This window comes from Mustela lutreola, chromosome X, assembly GCF_030435805.1.
Source record: "Mustela lutreola isolate mMusLut2 chromosome X, mMusLut2.pri, whole genome shotgun sequence".
Lineage (NCBI taxonomy): Eukaryota > Metazoa > Chordata > Mammalia > Carnivora > Mustelidae > Mustela > Mustela lutreola.
This window is the reverse complement of record NC_081308.1, coordinates 92,661,145-92,681,509: the sequence shown is the minus strand read 5'-3', so window position 1 is coordinate 92,681,509 and position 20,365 is coordinate 92,661,145. Positions and strand designations below refer to the sequence as shown.

At 45.3% G+C, this 20,365-nt stretch overlaps 1 protein-coding gene across 4 annotated transcripts in view; it reads right to left on the bottom strand.

The window, feature by feature from the left end:
- The window catches only part of MID2 (midline 2), a 99,200-nt gene extending 79,153 nt beyond the window's left edge, over positions 1-20,047 (bottom strand). Inside the window, exons 1-2 of one of the 4 annotated variants that reach the window (XM_059156596.1) lie at positions 19,759-20,047; positions 6,019-6,734 (exon numbers count right to left, since the gene is read on the bottom strand). In XM_059156596.1, coding sequence (XP_059012579.1) covers positions 6,019-6,678 — 660 coding nt within the window. In that variant the 5' untranslated portion in view covers positions 6,679-6,734; positions 19,759-20,047. The other 3 variants (XM_059156597.1, XM_059156594.1, XM_059156595.1) reach the window with 3 other exon arrangements.
- Between the last annotated feature and the right edge of the window lie 318 nt (positions 20,048-20,365).

Below are 20,365 nucleotides of genomic sequence, written 5' to 3'. Positions count from 1 at the left end.
TGGCCTTGATCCCTGGTGCTACAGTTTAAGCTACTATCTGTCCTGTCTTCAGGGGAGATAAAGAACAAGACATTACCTCATTACATCAACCATTCGAGAACTTGCGTGTCATTATCACATTTCCCCCCTTTCAACTTTGCTTCTTTGGGCTTAGTAATTCTTCTTTCCTTCATCTTTCCTCACCTATATTATACTTCTGGAATATGTTCCTTTTCCCAATAAGAATAGACAGGATTTTCATCCACCTAGGAAGCAATCTCTAAGTCAACATTTTGTAAATTGTGCTCGGACTGACAACTATTAGCTCCTTGCAGATGGTGGTGAGGAGAAGACTTGGAACAAGAGAAACGACAAAAACAGAGAGATGGCAGCACAGATAATAGGAGTATCCACTTGCTAAGCCTGCTTTCAAACCAATTTAAAAAAAAAAATAGAAAACATCTTCTGACACATTAATACTATGTGAGAACACAGCCAGAGACTCCATATAATTATTCGATGGAAAAAAAAAAAACCAGGAGTTCAGATAAGTCTTAGCACACAGTTCGAGCAGAGATGGAATAAAAAGCATTTTACCTCCCACCCCCACAAAATGAGTAGAGATTTGATACATATTAAAGTAGTGGGGAGCACGTTGTAGAAAGAGCACAGAGAAGCCAGATCCAGAAGCAAGAGTGATCCTATGATCATGAGCTGAAGGCTAGTTTAGCTAGTTTAGAAACTGCATGCCAGATATTAATTACCCTCAACCCCATACTTATGTGTCCACCACCATATCATAGAGAGTGCCAATCTGGACCCAAACACTTTGTTTATATGATATTTTGCTACTGTGGTTCAATACCTAAGCGGGTGAAATGGAGAAGTAACTTTTTCTGCTCCCTCACCTATAGTAACCCAGCCTGGCTTCACTGAAGCTTCTCATCATGAGAATTTATGACATGGCTCATTTATTAGGGAGATCTTAGTCTCAGGATAGATTATACTGAGGCCATGACCCTTCTTAGGAAGACCATGCTCACGGCCTTATGCTCATGGCATCCTCATACCCAACCTCTCTATAGATACGCCCACAGAAGATGAACACAGACGCTCTCTCCTCCTCACACACAGTGAAACACATAGACAAACAAACAGAGGCATTCTCAGCCGCTTAGCCACGCAGAAATACACACACTCATATATGGTGACACATACCTATGTATGCAAATATACTTCCTCTCAACCCACGCTTTCATAAAGAGCTTTCTTTCTTTCTCTCATATTAATAGTCATGCTGGTTCTGAAACAGTCAAATGCCCAGTGGTAGATAAGTTGAGAGGGTATCTGTCTTGGCAGACAGAAGTGGGTGTCGAGTGGGTGAGCAGACAAATGACTGGGAGAAGGTGGTGGCTGAGTGAGAATGGGTGGGTGGATGACAGAGTGACTGAGTAGGAAGAAAGGCAAGTAATCAACTCTGATAAGATTCTAGAATATCATATTTTCCAACCTTTTAACTCTTGTTGTGACTTTCCTTTGAACATTCTCCAAGTCTCATATCTCCCTTCTCTTTGTCTAGCGATCTTTAGCTCTCTCTGTCTCAGCCTCTCTTTCCGTGTGGATGGGGGGGTGAGTGTGTGTGTGTGTGTGTGTGCACGTGCACACACACACGCGTGCACACCTTACTTTCCCATAACAAAAAGCTTACTCTGGTGCCAAGTAATATTTTATAACAACAAGATCCCTGATATGTAAATGTAACTGCATTTAAGAATTATTTGTAGTAATGAATTTGTGGAAATGTAATGAAAAAAAGAAAATGTGCTTGTTTATTCCTTTCAGGAAATTCCTCTATTCCCTCTGGTTTTCATCAGCTATATTTTTGGCAGGCTATGGACATGGAAATGTGAAGACATCACTCTCAAAGAGAATTATAATAATCGCATCTGATTTATACAGATGTCACCATAGGGTTAGGCAGTTGGAAAATCCAGCAATCCAAATGAATAGGCACTTAAAATAAGGACATGCCATACATTTGCAAACACTCAGTTTTTTTTTAACATTATCAGTAGTCTATGGGAGATTTTTTTTCCAGACCTCTGAAGTAGTCACAATGGCAAGACAGATTGATATGTTACAAGATGAGAGCTAAAGCAAGCGATAGACGCCAGTGGTATACTTCCCGCAGATCTGTTATAAAGATTCCATTCACTTGGATGCCTTGAGCATATACTGTGTATGCAAGGCACGAAGGAGGATACTGAAGAAATAAAAGACATTGTGCCTGGCCTCAAAGAATTCATGGGATAGTTGGGGTGTTTTAGAGTGGACCTTATGGGGTTTTAGCTGGGGACTAAAGAATGAGTAGGACTCCTAAGAGGGTCAAGAAAAGAGCACGGGTCAAAGTTAGGAGTCACCCAAAAGAAGGAGTGGTGTGTTCAGGAGACGGTTAGGAGGCTAGTCTGGGCAGATGAAGGTAGCATGTCTGAGAGTGGTAGCAGGGTAAGACAGATGGGCAGCACACGAATCAAGTCGTACAGGATTTAGAATGTGGAGTTGAGCTCTGTCATCAATACAGACCATTGAAATGTGACCTCTTTTTATAAAGCCAACACTTATTAATGCAACAGTATCGATCTCTTTGAAGGAGAGAAACTCGTGGGCCGATGAAAACTCTTTAACATGTGAAGCATTTTTATAGAAATGCAGCAAAATATCACAAGTTAAGAATATATATTGGGATCGGGGCGCCTGGGTGGCTCAGTGGGTTAAGCCTCTGCTTTGGGCTCAGGTCAGATCTCAGGGTCCTGAGATCAAGCCCGCCTCGCCTTGGGCTTTCTGCTCGGCAGGGAGCCTGCTTCCTCCCCCCCCCCCACCCCACCCCCGCCCGCCTCCTCTCCACCTACTTGTGCTCTCTTTCTGTCAAATAAATAAATTAAATCTTTTTAAAAAAAGAATATATATTGGGACTAGCTCATGGAAAGAGAAGGGACAGAGGAAATAATGACTCTGATAGGCCTTTCTACTGTGAAGAAAATTATTCTTTGGAATTGAAGAATTAATTGAACCACTAGTGGCCTTCGGAAAGACATGTAGTTAGAATGGACAACTAAATAGGGATAATAAACCATAGTAAGTATCCCAAACCCTGTCATCCAGTTTGAGCACATGTTAAGAAGATAGGCTGGCTTCTGGTTATTCTGACCTTTCATCTTATAACATACCAGTGTGTTTATTCTTTATTGAACAAATAAATACTAGAAACCACTAATCCTACTCAGGGAGGTTAGTACAGAAAGGGTAGTTATCAAGGTCAACGGGGAAGCTCCAGAACCGAAAAGAACAAATAAACACCATTTCACTCACTGGTCGGAAAGTAAAACCCGTAAGTATATGTAGTATCCTCCTTCCCCTTCTCCTGTAGGACTGTCATGCTCTCTCAGGGCCAGTGGAGTAAAAGCCCCAGGCCATCTCCCCCATAGCTTCTGACAATCCGTTTTCCCCTTTCTCCCTGGGGAAGAATCTGGCAGGTTAAGGGGATAATCCTAAATGCTTATTGAAATGAACCCAAAGAAGTAAGAATACTGAGACACTAAAAGTCAGACCTCCTCTCTGCTTCATGTGGAGAACTCATAGCCTTTACACCAAAGTGATTCCCCACACATCCAACACACACACGCACGCACACACATACACTCACACACACTCTCTCCCGCCCCAAAGTCCAAGATGTTCCAGACAACATAACAAACCACGCGGTTGGGAATGATTCATATGTTTCCACTCTCGGTCCAAAAATGAGCCAAAAAAAAGTTTCCACTTAATTTATAATCAGAATTTTCTGCACGTTTCCTAAAAAAATTAAAGGGGAACAATTCAAAAATCTGGCCTTTCTTTCTCCAAAGATTACTGATTAGTTACAGACCAAAGTATCTTTTGGTAAAATACTTTTGTGCTCCAACCAGCCCCGGAGACTAGGGCTATGGCTGTGTGGTGCCAAATAGCTAATCAATCATCCAGTGTTTTCGTGTTTTCGGATGTTTTCAAAAAGCTGGTGTTCTGCAGATACAGGCTTATTCTATCCAGTCTTTTGTTATCTCCATCGTACATATGGATACAGAGTTTTCTGTTTGGAGTGTTTCTCAAGGCCAATGCCTTATTATAGTTCCAACACCTGCAAATATTTGGCAGAAACTGCTCCATCCTCTCCATATCCCCCCCTTCCTGCAGCCCCACCCCCACCTCTTGCCATTACGAAGCTGTACGTTTCTACAGTATGTCCTTTCCTTGATGCTGATAATCGTTTATCAGTGACCCATGAAATGTGCAATTGCCAGAGCATAAAGTTAAGTTGCAAATCACATTTCATGGGCAAAACTTAGGTCCAAAACAAAACGGCGGCAGGCCACAGCAGAAAGGATACTTAACGTGGGGTCTAAAAGCCGAGTTCCCATTCCAATTCTGTGACTCTGACCGAATCACTTAACCTCGCCAGGTCTTAGTTCATACCACGTTACAGTGTGAGGCTTCAGCTAGAACAAGTGCAGGGCCTAGCGTGTTAGGCATCTAAGAACTGAAATCAATGAGCTTATTCCTCGCTATAGTTTGGAAGGGAATGAGAATATCACCCTTGAGTGAAATCCACAGAAAAGTGCTGAATTTCATACAAATTTGTAAATATTTGGTATAAATAAAAATCGAAGGTGGCACAAACCATTGTCAGCGTGACTACTTCTCAATACTGCTTGCAACAAGTTACAGGAAAGGAAAATATATCCTATTCAGAGTATTGCTTCCATCGCCAACCATGAAACTTTTAGGTAAGTTACCAGGACTTGTTCAGGACATGGCAAAAGGGTCTATCTGGGTCTTCCTTCCAGCTTGGCTTCTATATCCAGGCCCTGTTTGGGGGTGGTCATCTTGTCAGTCATTTAAACATTTATTTTTCCTGGAATTTCTGCTAAATAGCTCCCTTCGTAAGAGCAGTTAAGCCACACAGCGGGCAGGCAACGGGAAGAAAACAATTTGCCGGAGCTGACATGTGTTAACATCAAAGTGAGGCAATAGGGTTTTATAAAATAGGCACTTAGTCTTGTGCATAAATACTATGCGGCATGACAACTTCGGAAAACTCTGTCCACGGAACACAAATTAAAGACTGGGAACTTCCAAGGCAGGGACTGCGACCAAGGGCTTCAGTCTGCAACCCACAAAAACGAGCACAGGCACAAAATCGGATACTGGATTCAAGATTTATTGCCTTCAGTTTAAAGTTTTAGTTCAGACATTGGATTATCCCTCCTGACTTCTGGTAAACTAAAATTCCTTTTTTTAATTTTTGGTCCGCTGTTCTGCTCTGGGTTTGGTTTTTTTTTTTTTTTTTTTTTTGGTTTTGTTTTGTTTTGTTTTGCTTTTTAAGGCAGGCTTAGAATGAGCCCCAGTTAAGGGCTTGAGGGCAATTAGTAGCAGGCAGCCAATGCCAGGCCTTTGTTTCTTTAGCGCACTGAGCGGGCTAACACAGACTCTACTGTCCTCCACACAAATCTCCCGCCTACATAGAGACACACTCAGACACCTCCACAGAGACACGCCCAGCTTTCCCATTGCTCTCCCCATAGCTGTGCATATCAGCACATATGCTAATTATAGTACACCTACACAGGTACTCACATACTTAAAAGAAGAGGTGGAAAGATCATGACAAAGATATGTAGTGTGCCATGTATCACTGACAGAGGAGAGAGGGACTTGTTTCCCTGGATGGGCTACTGGAGTGGCACATAGGGCCAAGGGCTTAACTCATCCAGACCAGAACTGGCCAGAGATGAAGGAATGAAAGCAGGTTTATGCAACTGACAAAACAGGTTCCAGTGAGAGCTTGCAAGTGGGTAGGCTATTCCTCACGAGAGCACCTTGGGAGTTAATGGACTTGTCACCTAGGCAAGGTGGCCCTAGCTTTGTTAGGGAAGTCACTAACTGTACGGCTACGTATAAAAGAGACCAAGCTGTGTAAGGGATATTTCCCAGATCCCTTACCTTGAGTTTCTCAAATCGGTCATTCAGGGACGCGACCTGATGGTCTCGGTGACGTCCCACCAGTTTGCATAAGGCACAAATCAATTGGTCATCGGACACACAATACATGTTCACTTTCTCATTCTCATGGTCCAAGCAGGTGATCCCTCGGAGATGCGTGTCGGGCACTGGTTCCACCAGGCGGTGGCTGGTGAAAGGTTTCTTGTTGGGGTGTGTGGCCCGCAGGCAACGGTCACAGTAGGAGACCTCACAGGTGATGCATGTTTTCACTGCATCCCTTGGCGGGTCCTGCTCGCAGAACTGGCAAGCAATTCGCTCACTCGACATGGCTGTGCTGGGCCTATAAGTCCTCTCCCGGCGGCTCTCACTTGGGGAATTGGGCCCACTGACGGAAGCCTTCTGGAAGCGATCGATGATGTTCTGCAAAGTCACATTCCTCTTGAGGCCATCCAGGCCCCGGTGGTTCAGCGAGATAACATACCTGCACGTAGGACACTGGAAAGCAGTAATGGGTTCAATGGATTCACCAGAGCTGCAGCTCGAGACCAGGATGCGGTGGGCACAGCTGAAGCAGAGGCTGTGGGCACAGGGGAGCAGCAGGGGGTCCTCGAACAACTCCAGGCAGATTGGACAGGTCAATTCGGACTCCAGTGTTTCCATCTTTAGTGAAAATAATCCTGCTGGGGCATTAAGAACCACAGAGGCTGGGCTTTCACCTGCAAGGAATACAAAGCAGGAGTCACTAAGCGTCTCCAAAGGAAACGTGGATAGAGCGTTGGTTCCACGCTCACCAGCGGTGACTCGGCGCGCTGGATTCCCCGAGCGATGCTGGAGCAAGAGGAAAGCCAGCTGGAAATTAATCAAAAAGCCTTTTGCCCCCTGCTTCAAGCCTTGCTTTCGACAAATGCCCAAGTTTAGGCTTCTGTGCTAATAAATAGAACTGTGTGGCCACCTCTGAATCCTGGTTGACTGGTTAAGACTACTTTCCAGCTCACAATAACGGCATAAATAACATCTCTGGTCCTGGACTATGATGAGCCTGAGGCCTTGCGAAATTCTCCATCCCCATTTTCCAGTACCGTTTTGTATTTTATGTCAAGCAAGCTTTGCACCCCGTCAAGCTCAATGAGAAGGGACTGTGACTTTGCAACTTACTCATCAGTAGCTGCGGATCAATAATGAAGATGCATTATCTTGTGGTTTTGGCTGGGTTTTATTAGTACACACCCACTGAGCGGGCACAGGCCTGCTACAAAGCGCACCTCCCTATGTGTGTTTTCAGACATCCTAAAACGTAACAAGATGCAAACCAACACCCAGATACAAATTAGCAAGGCGAGGGGCCAGAAATTTTCAGATCTGGTAACTTTCACTTTGGTAGGTGCCACCAGAGAGTAAAAGAAGTCACCCAATTAACATGAAACTAATCTCTTGGTCAATCTCTCTCTTCTTCCACAGACATTCCTGAGCTGAACATAATAGATACTGCCAGGGGTCCTCCGTTAATTAAAATCAACACACAGAAATGTTCTAAGCTAGACCTAACTGGGGAAAAATATGTCTTAACAACAGAAAATGTTAATCCTATTTATAGAAAAGAGAAAAAGCTGTCTTTGGCTTTTGAATAACTTTTGTTCATCAGCTCACTATCATTGGAGACCTTCACCAAGGCCTAAAATTTCGATTCTGCCACTAAGTATAACAGATCCATCTTTAAAAGCTGTTTCTAAATCAAACCTTTAAGCGTGCACTAAACTAACTAGCTATCTAATGGAAATCTATAGGAAAGCAGGCTGTAAAAGTAGAGTCTTTTTTCTTTTTTTATTCTTTTTTTTTTAAGATTTTATTTATTTATTTGATAGAGACAGATAACAAGTAAGCAGAGAGGCAGGCAGAGAGAGAGAGAGAGGAGGAAGCAGGCTCCCCGCTGAGCAGAGAGCCCGATGCGGGACTCGATCCCAGGACCCTGAGATCATGACCTGAGCCGAAAGGCAGCGGCTTAACCCACTGAGCCACCCAGGCACCCCAAGAGTCTTTTTTCTAAAAGTTTATGATTTACAAGGGATTCTAAATTGTTGGCTGGCCGTATGTGACTTATAGTCTCTATCAGCACTCACCTATAGAGAGGAAAAGGTAAAACAATTACAATATGCATATATCACAGAATCCTAAAATTGGAAGAGACTCTGGAGTTGATGGATTCCAACTTTTGCTCCAGGCAGGAATATACCCTTTGATAGCTCCACTGCTCAAATTCAACATGTCCATAAATGGACTTGCTATTTATGTGACCCCTCCACCCACCCCTCCATCCCCACCACAAAAACCCCAAACACTTGCTCTTCTTCCAGTCTTCCCTACCAGGTGAATATCAGCATCCATGCCTACAAACCTAGGAGTTCGCGCATTGACATGTTTATCGCCACAGCCATTGGTGGCTTCCAGAACATTCTCTTTTATTTCCTTTACAGATCTGTGTCTCCAGCTAACTCTCCCTGCTCCTTGAGGGCATCAACTATTTCATATTTTTATTCTGAGCATGGTGCCTCAGACATACATAGGTATTCAGTAATTATTAAACGAAGGATCCCTTAAAGTAGAAGTCGGAAGAAGGGACCTAGCATTTATTGAGCACCTCCGGTATTCTGAGTACTGTTAAGCCCTTTACACACATCACTTCAATAAATTCTGTCAGGAAGCCTGTGAGGAAGGAACTACCATACCCATATTACAGTTAGGAAACTGGGGCTCAGGATTGCTAGTAAATCAACCAGGAACATACATACCCAGCACACTGGGTCAGTCTGATGCCAGTGCCTGTGCTCTTTCCCCTACACCTTTCTTTCAACCATCTCACCTCCTTCACTGAAGTTCATCTTGACTATTTGCAAGTGGGTTTCTAAACAGCATGTCTCTGCTTCTATTTTTGTCTTTCTGTGTTCTCCTGAGTTTCTCTGAAACCTCCTCTCATTCCGAGTCCCTTCCAGGATCCTATCTTTTTCTTCTAGGCCCAACTCCACCTCACACTGCATTTATTTACTCTCTCTTCCAGAGCTAGAAGTCTGCATTCTTCAATGTCTTTGTTGGGAGCTACCTGGGAGAGCTGAGGAAGGCTTCCCTCAAAGATGACAGATGGTCAGGAGCATTGCTGAAAGACCTTTACGTGCTGAAACCTGTAGAAAAACAATTAGAGCATTTGTGGTACTCTTCTAAATCTTAGGAGCGCGCCATACAAATTCTTCCGTACAAGAGGAAAAGCTCTCCCAAGTTTCCCTGAAACCATAAATACTGTTCTGCAGTAAGTGGGACACTTGAACCTCGCTATGAAATTAAGCTTGGCAAAGTTTGCTATAGGTCAGCATTGCCTCAAATAAGGTCAAGAGAGGACTTTTAACCACGGATTTCTGAACCTCCTAGAACTGTCTGAAGAATGTCGTGTGTTTGTCATATATGCATTCTCATGGGAAGAGGGTTGTCCACAGCATTCAAAATGTTCTCAGAAGAGTCCTTGACAGAAAAAAGTCAAACATCAGTGCTCTGAAATAATCCACCTTAACTGATTTCAGCTCTATAAAGAATAATATAAGATGGTTACAATCTGTTGCTCATGGTAAGTCACTTTTCTATACTATTTCTATTCTGTTCTGTTTCATCATCATCTAGCAATGGCGGTAGCTGAGACTGGGGAACTGAATATTTTTTTTCAGCTTCTTCAAACATCTGTTCATCTCATCTCCCATTTATGAGGCCACCTTGTTCTGGCCACTCCTAATATTTCAACATCCTTTCAACTATTTCCCTTTTACGCTACTTCCCTGATTATTGAAGCACTTTTCCCCTTTCAAATTTATCTGACATGTACTCTGTGCCAGGTCCTAAATAATATCCTTTACAGGCATTATCTCATTTCATTTTCACAACGACCCTCTAAAAGGTAGGTAGTATAATTACCCCCCCAAATAATAATAACCTGTCCCAGATCACATTTATTTGCAAGTAGCAGAACTAAGATTCAAACCCAGAATAAGACTGAGAGTCCAGAAATAAACTGATATACACATATGTTTATGGGCAAGTAAGTTTTTTTTTTTTTTTTTTAAGATTTCGTTCATTCATTTGACAGAGAGATCACAAGCAGGCAGAGAGGCAGGCAGAGAGAGAGGGGGAAGCAGGCTCCCCGCTGAGCAGAGAACCCGATGCGGAACTCGATCCCAGGATCCCGAGATCATGATCCGAGCCGAATGCAGAGGCCTAACCCACTGAGCCACCCAGGCGCCCCGGGCAAGTAAGTTTTGACAAGGATTCCAAGTCCACTCAGTGAGGAAAGAACAATCTTTTCAACAAATGGTATTACAACTGCATATCTACACACACAAAAAACAAAAAGGTGATGAAGTTAGACACCCCCCCCCCACATACCATATACAAAAAATTGTCTCAAAATAAATCAACAACTTAAGTGAAAGTGCAAAAACTACAAAATCTCGGAAGGGAACATAGGTGTAAATCTTTGTGAACTTAGATTAGACAAGTGTTTCTTTTCCTTCTTTTTAAAAGAACACAAACAGGGGGAATGGGATAGGGAAAATCAGGCTTCCTGCTGAGCAGGGAACCTGATGCAAGTCTTGATCCCAGGACACTGGGATCATGACCCAAACCGAAGGCAGACTTAATGACTGAGCCACCCAGGTGCTTGTAGGCAAGGGTTTCTTACATTGCACTAAATGCACAAGCAACCAAAGAAAAAATACATAAACTGAACTTCATCAAAATTTAAAACTTTGTGCTTCAAATGACATCAAGAAAGTGAAAAGACTACTTACAGAATGGGAAAAAATAATTTCAAGTCACAGATATGATACAGGTCCAGTATCTAGAAATACACAGAACTCTTAAAAATCCACAGTAAAAAAGACCCCCCCAAAAAATGGGCAAAGGATCTGAAGAGACATTTCTCCAAAGATGATATACAAATAAAGGATCAGTAAGCATATGAAAAGATACACAACACCATTAGCCATTAAGGAAAGCCAAATCAAAACCACACTGAAACACCACTTCGTACTCACTGGGATGGCTATATTACTACTTCACACCTACTAGGATGACTGTAATTTTAAAAAATAGCAAATATCAGCGAGGATCTGGAAAAACTGGAACCCTCAGACACTGCTGGTGGGAATGTAACATGGTGCATTTGCCTTAGGAAATAATCTGGCAATTCCTCGGATGGTTAAATGTGGAGTTAGCTTATGATCCAGAAGAACTGAAGATGTGCTCACTCAAAAACTTGTACACAGATGTTCATAGCAGCATCATTCATAATAGCCAAAGGGTAGGAATAACCCAAATGTCTGTCAACTGATGGATAAACAAATATGGTACATCCATCCAATGGAATATTATTCATCAAGAGAAACTAATAAAGTATTGATCCATACCACAACATGGAAGGAGCCAGTCACAGAAGGCCAAAAGTTGTATGATTCTTTTAATATGAAATGCTCAGAATAGGCAAAACCATAAGAACATAAAGTAGATTAGTGGTTGCCAAGGGTTGGGGAGAGGGAGGGAAAGGTGGTGATTCCTAATGGGTACAGAGTTTCTTTGGGGGATGACAAAGAAAATGTTCAGGAATCAGTGTGATTGTTGCACAGCTTTGTGAATATACTAAAATCCACCAAATTGTACACTTTAAAACAGTGAATATTATGATACATGAATTACATCTGAATTTTTTTTAAAAGACTCAAACCCAGGTCTGACCCTGGAGTGTAAACAATTCACCACTATACTATACTGCCATCTATGTAACTATGTAGTCATTCTAAACCTTACTGGATTTTCTTTCTATTGTTTTTCTAGGTCAGTGAGTCCCTGTCTAGATTTTCCAACACCCTAGAATACCTCTAATGATCAATGGTTGTCAGAAAGTTCTCAGTTGCCAATTTGTATTCATTTAAAAACCACAAAGCTTGCCTGGGGTGGCTCAATCAGTTGGGCATCTGACTCTTGGTTTCAGCTTGGGTCATGATCTCAGGGTCCTGGCCTCCAGCCCCTAGTAGGGCTCCGCTCTCGGTGCAGAGTCTGCTTGGGATTCTCTCTCTCTCTCCCTCTCCCTCTGCCCCTTCCCTTGATATTGCTTTCTCTCTCTCTCTAAAACAAATAAAATCTCTAAAAGTGAAATAAAATAAAAACCACAAGACTCCTTAAAAAAAAATGCCTGGCTCCTATATCACTAAATACTTTTAGGAGAGATAGAGGGAAGCAGTATGACAAAAATGAAACAGTGGCAAAGTGTCGCAACTTCCAGAAGTCTGTGAATCACTGATCTCTGCAAAATTAGAGTGTGCTAAAGATAAAGACACGATGTGAACCCGATAGAGTGCCACCCGATAACAGGTAATCAGGAAGCTTTTGCCAGAAAACACTATGGTTTGTCACAAAAATGCACTGATGAAATGCCTGGGAGGGCAGACCAATTGCCATGTTAAGAAACAAATGCCCACATCTGAAGACACTGATCTGTTCCCTTCTTTATCATTTAGTATGTTTATGCATTTGCCCTTGCTGGACTTTATAACTGTTTCTGCCTGCCTTATCTTCACTTTGCACCCCCTTCAGGTGGAGACCCCTAAAAAACAGAGGTTGATGAGACAGAACGATAAGAAGCTATCGGAAGGCTGTGTGAGTGAGTGGAAATACAAAAGAGGAGCTTCCATGCAGGTGGTTAAGATAAAAATAATGCATTCTACACCTACAAAATGAAAGATTGATTTCACCATTGCCCTCCAAATCCAGCATGCCGTCAACTCCGATCACCGAGAAAGGCTATGATCTGCACTTGCCAGAATTCTATTATTTCAAATGTTATTTGAACATAATTAAATGCTCCTGTATTTCAGCAGTTTAGATTCAGTCTAGTTTTCATCTCCCAGGTCTGCAGAGCGTGGCCCTGGGCTCTCACTACCTCCCTAAGGAGCCATGGTTCCCTCCCACCCCACAAACACACATCCCCTTCTTCTTCACAGAAAAACCCGAGAGTGTGAAACCAAGCCTGACCTCTGGGCTGTAGAATGAGAATTGAGCTGAGCTGCAGAACTTGTTTTAAAAACAAATTAATGGAAAATAAACATTCTTCAGGATATTAACATGAATGTCCCATGAGCTTTTCCTTAAAACACTACAAACCCCTCTCCCTGCCTTGGGGGATGAGAGAATGAGTCCCAGCTTAATCTGATGTTTCCCTAACTGTAAATGTCATACAAGTTGAACTAGAATCACCACTAAATCTCTTTAAGATGCTTTCCAGTTCTGATATCCGATTACTACAGAGCTCTTGCTCTCTGTCCCCACATAGGAATGACACGGAGGCTTTATTGAACACTAGCTGCTCAAAACACAAATCTTATTTATTGGTGTGACAAGAAAGGCTGACCAGTGAAGGGCATCATCGTGAAAGGAACAAAACGCTTTACTTTCCTGTGGCTACACCCAGATGATGAAGGACAGTGGCTGGTTTTGCCCGTTGTACCTCAAGGAACATATAATGGGTGTTCCTAGAGGACAAAAGAGGGGGAGAGGAGTACAGGGGTGGGGCGGGGGAGTACAAACGAATGAGAACACCTTTTGGAACTGAAAAGGAAGACAACCAAACCCTGGAATGCTCTTAGTAGGAAAGGACCCCCCTGAAGCTGGGGGTGCGGGGAAGGAGCATTTGGGATCACAAAAGGCAACAAATGCATAGAATTCTCACCCTAAAAGGACATGGACTAAAAACAGAAACCCAGGAAAAAAGAGGCTAGGTGGTCAGTAAGCATAACTAATAATAGCCATCTTACATTTGTGTACCATGTGATAGTTTCAAAATGGTTCCAAAGCCATTATCTCACTGGATCCTCAAAACAGGGCCTGGTTATAGCCTGACTCTAAGCTGAATTAGCTGAGTGATCCTAGGTAATACATTTAAAGTGACTGGGCCACAGCCTCCTTATCTGTAGATTGAAAAACACTGGCCTTTCCCCAGCTCACAGGCTCTTATGAGGAGCGCATGAAGATAAAATAAAATTATTAACTTGCTTTACAAATAGGGAGACATTCTCATCATTCACTCACAGACGGACAGATACAAAGCAAGTTATTGAGGAAAGCAGCAAATGTTTGGAAATTCGTTCCCAAACATTTGGAAATTTGTTCCCAAACATGCGGTTTGTATGACGGAGAAGAGTCACACTGCCCTGAAAGTTTTCTGGAGGACCATGTGTCTGTGGTCTTTCTTATGCTCATATGTCTCCCCTGTTAGACTGGAGTCTCCCCAAAGGGAAGAACTGTCTGTCTTTTTTTCAGCTTTTATCACGCACAAGTAGAGCTGAGAACTGGAGGTTGATGACTGACTGACAGAGAGCACCAGTGCTAGTTTCTGTCCAAAAGATCATTAAAGCCTACTTAATATTTTATAGCATGTGGATTTAACGGTGTTTTCCTTACAATAATTAGCTCCTAAAGCCAACCATTGGCCATTTTGTATAATAGAGTCACCATAAACATTACAGTGAATATCACAATAGCAGAACAGAAAGTCCTATGTTGGCTACAAAGGCAAAAGACTAATCTCAGGAACCAAGAGGAGTATTTGCCAAGATAACCCAGGAAAACTGACAGGAGTCATAAGTACAATTCATAACACCTTTATCTTCATGCAGAACACACCAGCAGTCACAACGTTGAACAAATGGAGAACCAACTTAATCTACCTCATGCTAGCAGTCCAGCTTTCCATCTGTTCTAGGACTGCTTTTCCCAAGCTCTCTTACCCCGAGCAATGTCTGTAAATGTTTAAATGTTCAGGGACACACCTGGACGGGCAGCCCTCCCCACTCCTACAGAATAAAATTGGCAATATATGTATGTAGGACATACTGTTGAATGTTAGGCTGAGAGCACCCCAAGTTCAGGTCAGAGACAAGGGACAGAGAACAGAAGCCTATTTGAAATCAAGCTTCTGCTCTCTGGGGAATCACATGGAGCCTAGCAACACCAAACAAAGGGCTATAGACAAAGCAATTGAGGATTCTGGACCGTAAACCATTTTTCTATCTCTAGGCTGTATACATTCACACATGTCACCGTCCTACATTAGCATCGTCTCCCAGGCCAGACATCATGCTCCTAACCGGGCGAATTGTAAATCCTGCGATTTTTGGTTTCAGGAGGATTTGAGTTTACATAATGAGTTTGTTACCAGATCATTTGGTCTCTGTTAGAGAAAAGATCCAAAGACTGGAGGCGCTGTTCATCAACCAGAAGAGTCTCACCTGCAGGAAAGAGGCTGAGACAAAGCTCGAGGTCAACCAGTCAGAGCTCTGCGGGGAGACAAGAACCCAGGTAGGACACGTCTTACTAATGATACTTCGCTAACCCACTTAGACTGAACCAACACCCTAGCGTGCACTCAGGTGAACCCTGCGTGAAGAAGGGAGTGGCGGGGTGTTGGAACATTGCTCAAAACCCCTCCACCACCCACACTGTAACCCATCTAGCAGCCTGAGCAGCTCACGGGATTTCTAAGGGAAATGCAGGAGCTGGGAGATGGACTATTGAAAAGATTATGTCTGCCTATGGTCATGGAGAAGGGAAAGATGGAAAAAGAGAAACGCTGGGAAAAGCCACCAACCTATGGGGCCGACAGAAGACTTTGAGCAGAGTTTTCATTCATGGAAATGGAAAAACATATTGATCCTTGGGAGAGAGGGGAAATGAAAAGGGGACCAGCAAGCAGTCTGCACAGGGAGGATAACAGGAGCTGGAATTTCTCGTCTCAGCACCACTCATCCAGTCTTCTCACTTGTTAGCATGATCCATTGTGCCAGCTGAGAAACACTTTTCTAGTCTCTGCTCTATACTGGGCGGTGATGAACCCAGTGGCTTTTGAGAGACCTGAAGTACAGAGATTACAGTAATGCCACCTGGGTACCAGTGTTGCAGTCATCAAAAATTGGACAACGGGCAACTCTCCTGAACTGTCGTACATCCAGGATCGACCCGTTCCCCATCCTATTTTGACGATGCAATGCTCTAAGTCAAGATTGCCAGCTGAAGTAAGGAGGCCTTTCACAAACACAGTGCCTCGTTTTCCCCTTTGCACAGAAAGACCCAAACAAACAAACAAACGCTGAATGGAAATGGAGCACCCCCTGGCCTCTTCTAGCAGTGGAGTCACATAGCCTTACAGCTAGGGAGTTGCCAAGATCCATAAAGACTGGATGACAGACTCGCAAGAGGCCAAGCAGGTGCCTCTGGAAATGGCCATTCAAGACACATTCTGTGCCTCAGCCCTGCCCTCACATCCTGTTTAGGGCTCTGTACCCTGGCTGGGAAAGAGAGAATCTGAGTGCTAAGAGACAGAATGCGAAGAGGACATTCTTTCCTCTTCACCAAGCCAATGAGGTTTGCTTCACCAAGCCAATGAGGTTTTCTTCTCAACTGTCATGGTGTCAGCAGGTTATGGGAGGAGGGATGAGGGAAGAGACGGACACACTACGTAGAGCAGTTTTTGGATGCAATTATGAGACTCCAGTGGCTTTAGGATCTGCAAGTTGGAGCAAGTTGCCCTGCACTTAGAGGAGGGATTAACTAAACCAATTTCATCTAAATCAATTTGCACTGTTCAGATGATATATTCATGAAGCAACCCAGTCACCCTGATTTGTTGCAGTGCTTCCCAAGGGTGACCTTGCAAGGTAGAACATGCTAGATGACAAGTCTAGTGGTCATGAAAGAGGGAGGGAAACAATCGCCCCTTCATGTCCCTAGCCTCTCCCCCTGCCTTGCTCCTCCCTGTCCTACTCCTGGAGCTGCAAGTAAGGAAGCAGGCCTCAAATAAGCAGGAGGGCCAAAATTCTAGGCCAAGACTGGGGCCTCAGCCCACACAGCAGGGAACTCTGCACATTGTAGGTGCTTAATAAATATTGTTGACTCACGTTGCTAGATGCTAATCATGCTTATATTGCCATGCCTAAAATTATTTGTGCTGCTTTTCAGTAGAAATTAACTAACTGCCCCCATATAGCCTAAAAATGGGTGAGGTTATGTTTTCAAATGAGTCTGACTCAGACTGTTAGGTTAGAGTACATTAGATATGATCCGAGTCTCAACTTAAAATAATCACTCTGCATGCCTAGTTTTATGCATGTTTTCATTCAGTTGTACAGGCATTAGGAGCAACGACAACAAAAAAGGAGTCCTGAGTATGGTGACAGATTTGGCTCCCGGGGGGGGGGGCTAATAATGGAAAGTTAAGTTTTCCAGTAAACTAGGGTTCCTCCTTACATCCAGTCAATCTATTATCCCAATAAAAGGTAAATGAAGTACTTTATTTGAAAAGCATAATGCTGAGGGTTTATAGAACCCTTTCATCTTCAAAGGACCAAGCCAAGACTCACAATACCCAGCACACAATATCATGCCTTTTACACAAGTGCATCAACTATGAAAGAAAGGTCATAGGGATGTCCTAAGGCCATAAAGCTAATGTAACATCAGATTTGGGATAAATTCTCTTATCGTCCTGACTCCTAGACCTGTATTTCAACCACATAAATCAAGTTGTGAGGAACAACCAGGAAAAATCTAATTCACATTATATATCTGTATTAAGTTAATCGATTGGGCAGGAATATATAAAAATAGCCAAGACTGTCTCCCCCTTAGGGCAATTAGTATGAGTGGAAAGGGGTGAAAAGGGGGACCTGAGGGTTGGGGTAATCAGCTGGGGTTAAGCCAGAAGGAGGGGAGGGAAGCTCCCTATTCCGCATTCCCCTTCTATTGGAACATGGCCAGAGAAGTGATTAGAGTACTGGGAGGGAACAGAATAGGGTTAAAGGCAGTCCTTTATGGCCCAACTCCAGAACCCAAGGAATCAACCCACACACATTACTTGTCTATTTACACAGTCTCCATATATTCCTGTATAGGGCTCCTCCTCGCCGACACACAACCATCACTATCCACTAGCCCCACACTCAGAAATCGTCAAAAAGGCAAACGGGTTGAGAAGCAAGAGGCTGCAGAGCTGGGCGGCAGGCAGAGTGCACAGGTTGGTGGGGGGCAATACAGGGGACAGATGGGTTCTGGTGGGCCATCTGGGTGGGCAGGTAGGTGTGTGACGACTCAGGAAGAAGGCAAGTAAGCTGAGCGCGAAGGCGGGTAGGGGAGTGTGCAAGAGAGAAAGTGAAGAAACTAAGGACACCAGGATCCCAATTTCCTGCTCTGCGAAACCAAAACACACACACATACACACAACAACAACAACAACAACAACAACGCCTCTAAGAAATAACGCTCTACAAAGTACTAAGTAACCTAAAGCTTATCGTCGCTAAAAATGTTTCTGTAAATCCACTCCGCCATTATTTACTTAATTCTTTCGAGCCAGGAATGGAAAAACCCCACCTCTGCCCTGTTCAGTCGCAGTCTGTCCACCGGACATATGTAAGTTTTCCCTCTCCCCCACCGGGCTGCTTTCACAGCTAGGCCAGAAATAAGGAACCACCCAGACTGAGACTGGAGGATCGCTTCCCTGGCAGAAAAGGGATTAAGTTTCTTCGGGCCTCCCCGCTGGCAGGGTGTCCACAGCATCTCCGGGCTGCTGCAGCGGCCGCCGCGGGGCGGAGGGCCGGCGGAGGGGCACCGCCCGGGCCGCGGAGGCTGCGGGCCGCCGGAGCGTGGGAAGGCGGTGGTGCCCTTTCCCAGACTCGCGCCCCGGCGCCGGGGGAGCGGCCCCACTGCCCTGCGCCGGGCCGGTCGGGGCTCGGGAGGCCTCGGGCCGCCCCCGCCCCGCACCCCGGAGTGCAAACTCTGTCCCAAGAGGGCAGCGACCGGCGCCCGGGCCAGGCCGGGGATGGCCCCCGCGGCCCCCGCCCCGCCGCCGCCGCCGACACCACCTGGAGCCTCGCGGGCCCCGTCACCCCGCCCCTCCGAGCCCCGGAGCCCTTGGCCCGCGCCGGGCCCCGGCGGCACCTGAGAGGCGGCCAGAGCTGAAGCCGGAGCCCGGGCCGTGCCTCACGCGGGCAGTGGCGCTCTGCTCCCGCGGCCGCGACGAGGGGGCGCGTTTTACCCATAGCGTTCTGGGGTGCCAGCCATCTCCTCGGCGCGCCCGAGGACGCCCGGCGCTCGCCTGCCTCCGCCGGGAGCTGGCTCGGGCTCCGGCGCCAGCTCCTGGGGCCGCCGCGCCGCCGCCGCTGCTGCTCTAGGCCGCCGCCCGCCTTCGCCGCCGCCGCCGCGCAGCAGCCGGGATCCGCCCGCCCGCGCGCCCCGCCAGGGACAGCACGGCAGCTGCGACGCTACCGCAGCTGGGTCTCCCGAGCCAAACTTAAAGAGTTTTCGCCCTTTAGTCCAGGGGCAGCACCATGACACCGCGGCAGCACCACACTGTCATTTCCGCCGCCGCAGAGGGGAAAAAAAAAAAAAAAAAAAAAAAAAGGCGATCCCTACGAAAAGGAGGGTGGGGGGCAAACAGGACTGGAGCTGGCGCCCCGAGGGACCACTGGGAAGGGTCTCCGGCAACAGGGGCGCTCGGCCACCTTCCCGGGCTCACCTTCCGCCGCCCCCGCGGCTCCCAGCTCCCCCAGCCCCTCCCGCGGAGGCGCGTTTACATGTTTTCTCCCTTGGCTGGAGTGACCGGAGAAACCTGAGCAAGCAAAGGCAGCGGGTGGGTGGGGTTCGGGTTACTACTATACCTACCAGCTGATTCCAGCAGCCTTGTCTCCAGCGCCCTGTCATCTTGAAGGAAGACACGCCGAAGGGGCCCGAGCTGGCGTGTGTGTGCGCGCAAAAGAGAGAGAGAGAGAGAGAGAGATCGAGCGAGCGCAGAATGTGTGTGAAATGCTGAAGGAAGACTATGGCCAAACTCTTCTCCCACCCGCCAGCCCCCTGGTCCCACAAGCCACCAGGCTAGAACAAGGAAAAGGCCGTTGCAACTGGCAATGAGAAGAGAGTGCCTGGGTCCACCGCACTGGTCCTCAGATGAAGCTTCTTTAATGCAAAGTTAACTACAGAGTAAAACAAAAATAGTGGAGGAGACAGAAAAGGGCAGACAATTGAAGGAAACCCAACCCCTCTTTCTTTTTACAAAGGGAGAATGCCTGTGCTTTATTGGCCTTGGGCAGAAGTTGTGGGGAAGGATTAAAGCCACCAAAATTTAAAAAAAAAAAAAAAAAAAGAAAGAAAAAGAAAAGAAACACAAGAAAGTAGTGTTTCGTTTGCATATTCAAATCCTTGATAGGCAAAACAAGAAGGTGCTTAAAGAGGACAAAGGGGCAGATGCCAGCTATCCAGGTATGATGTCCCT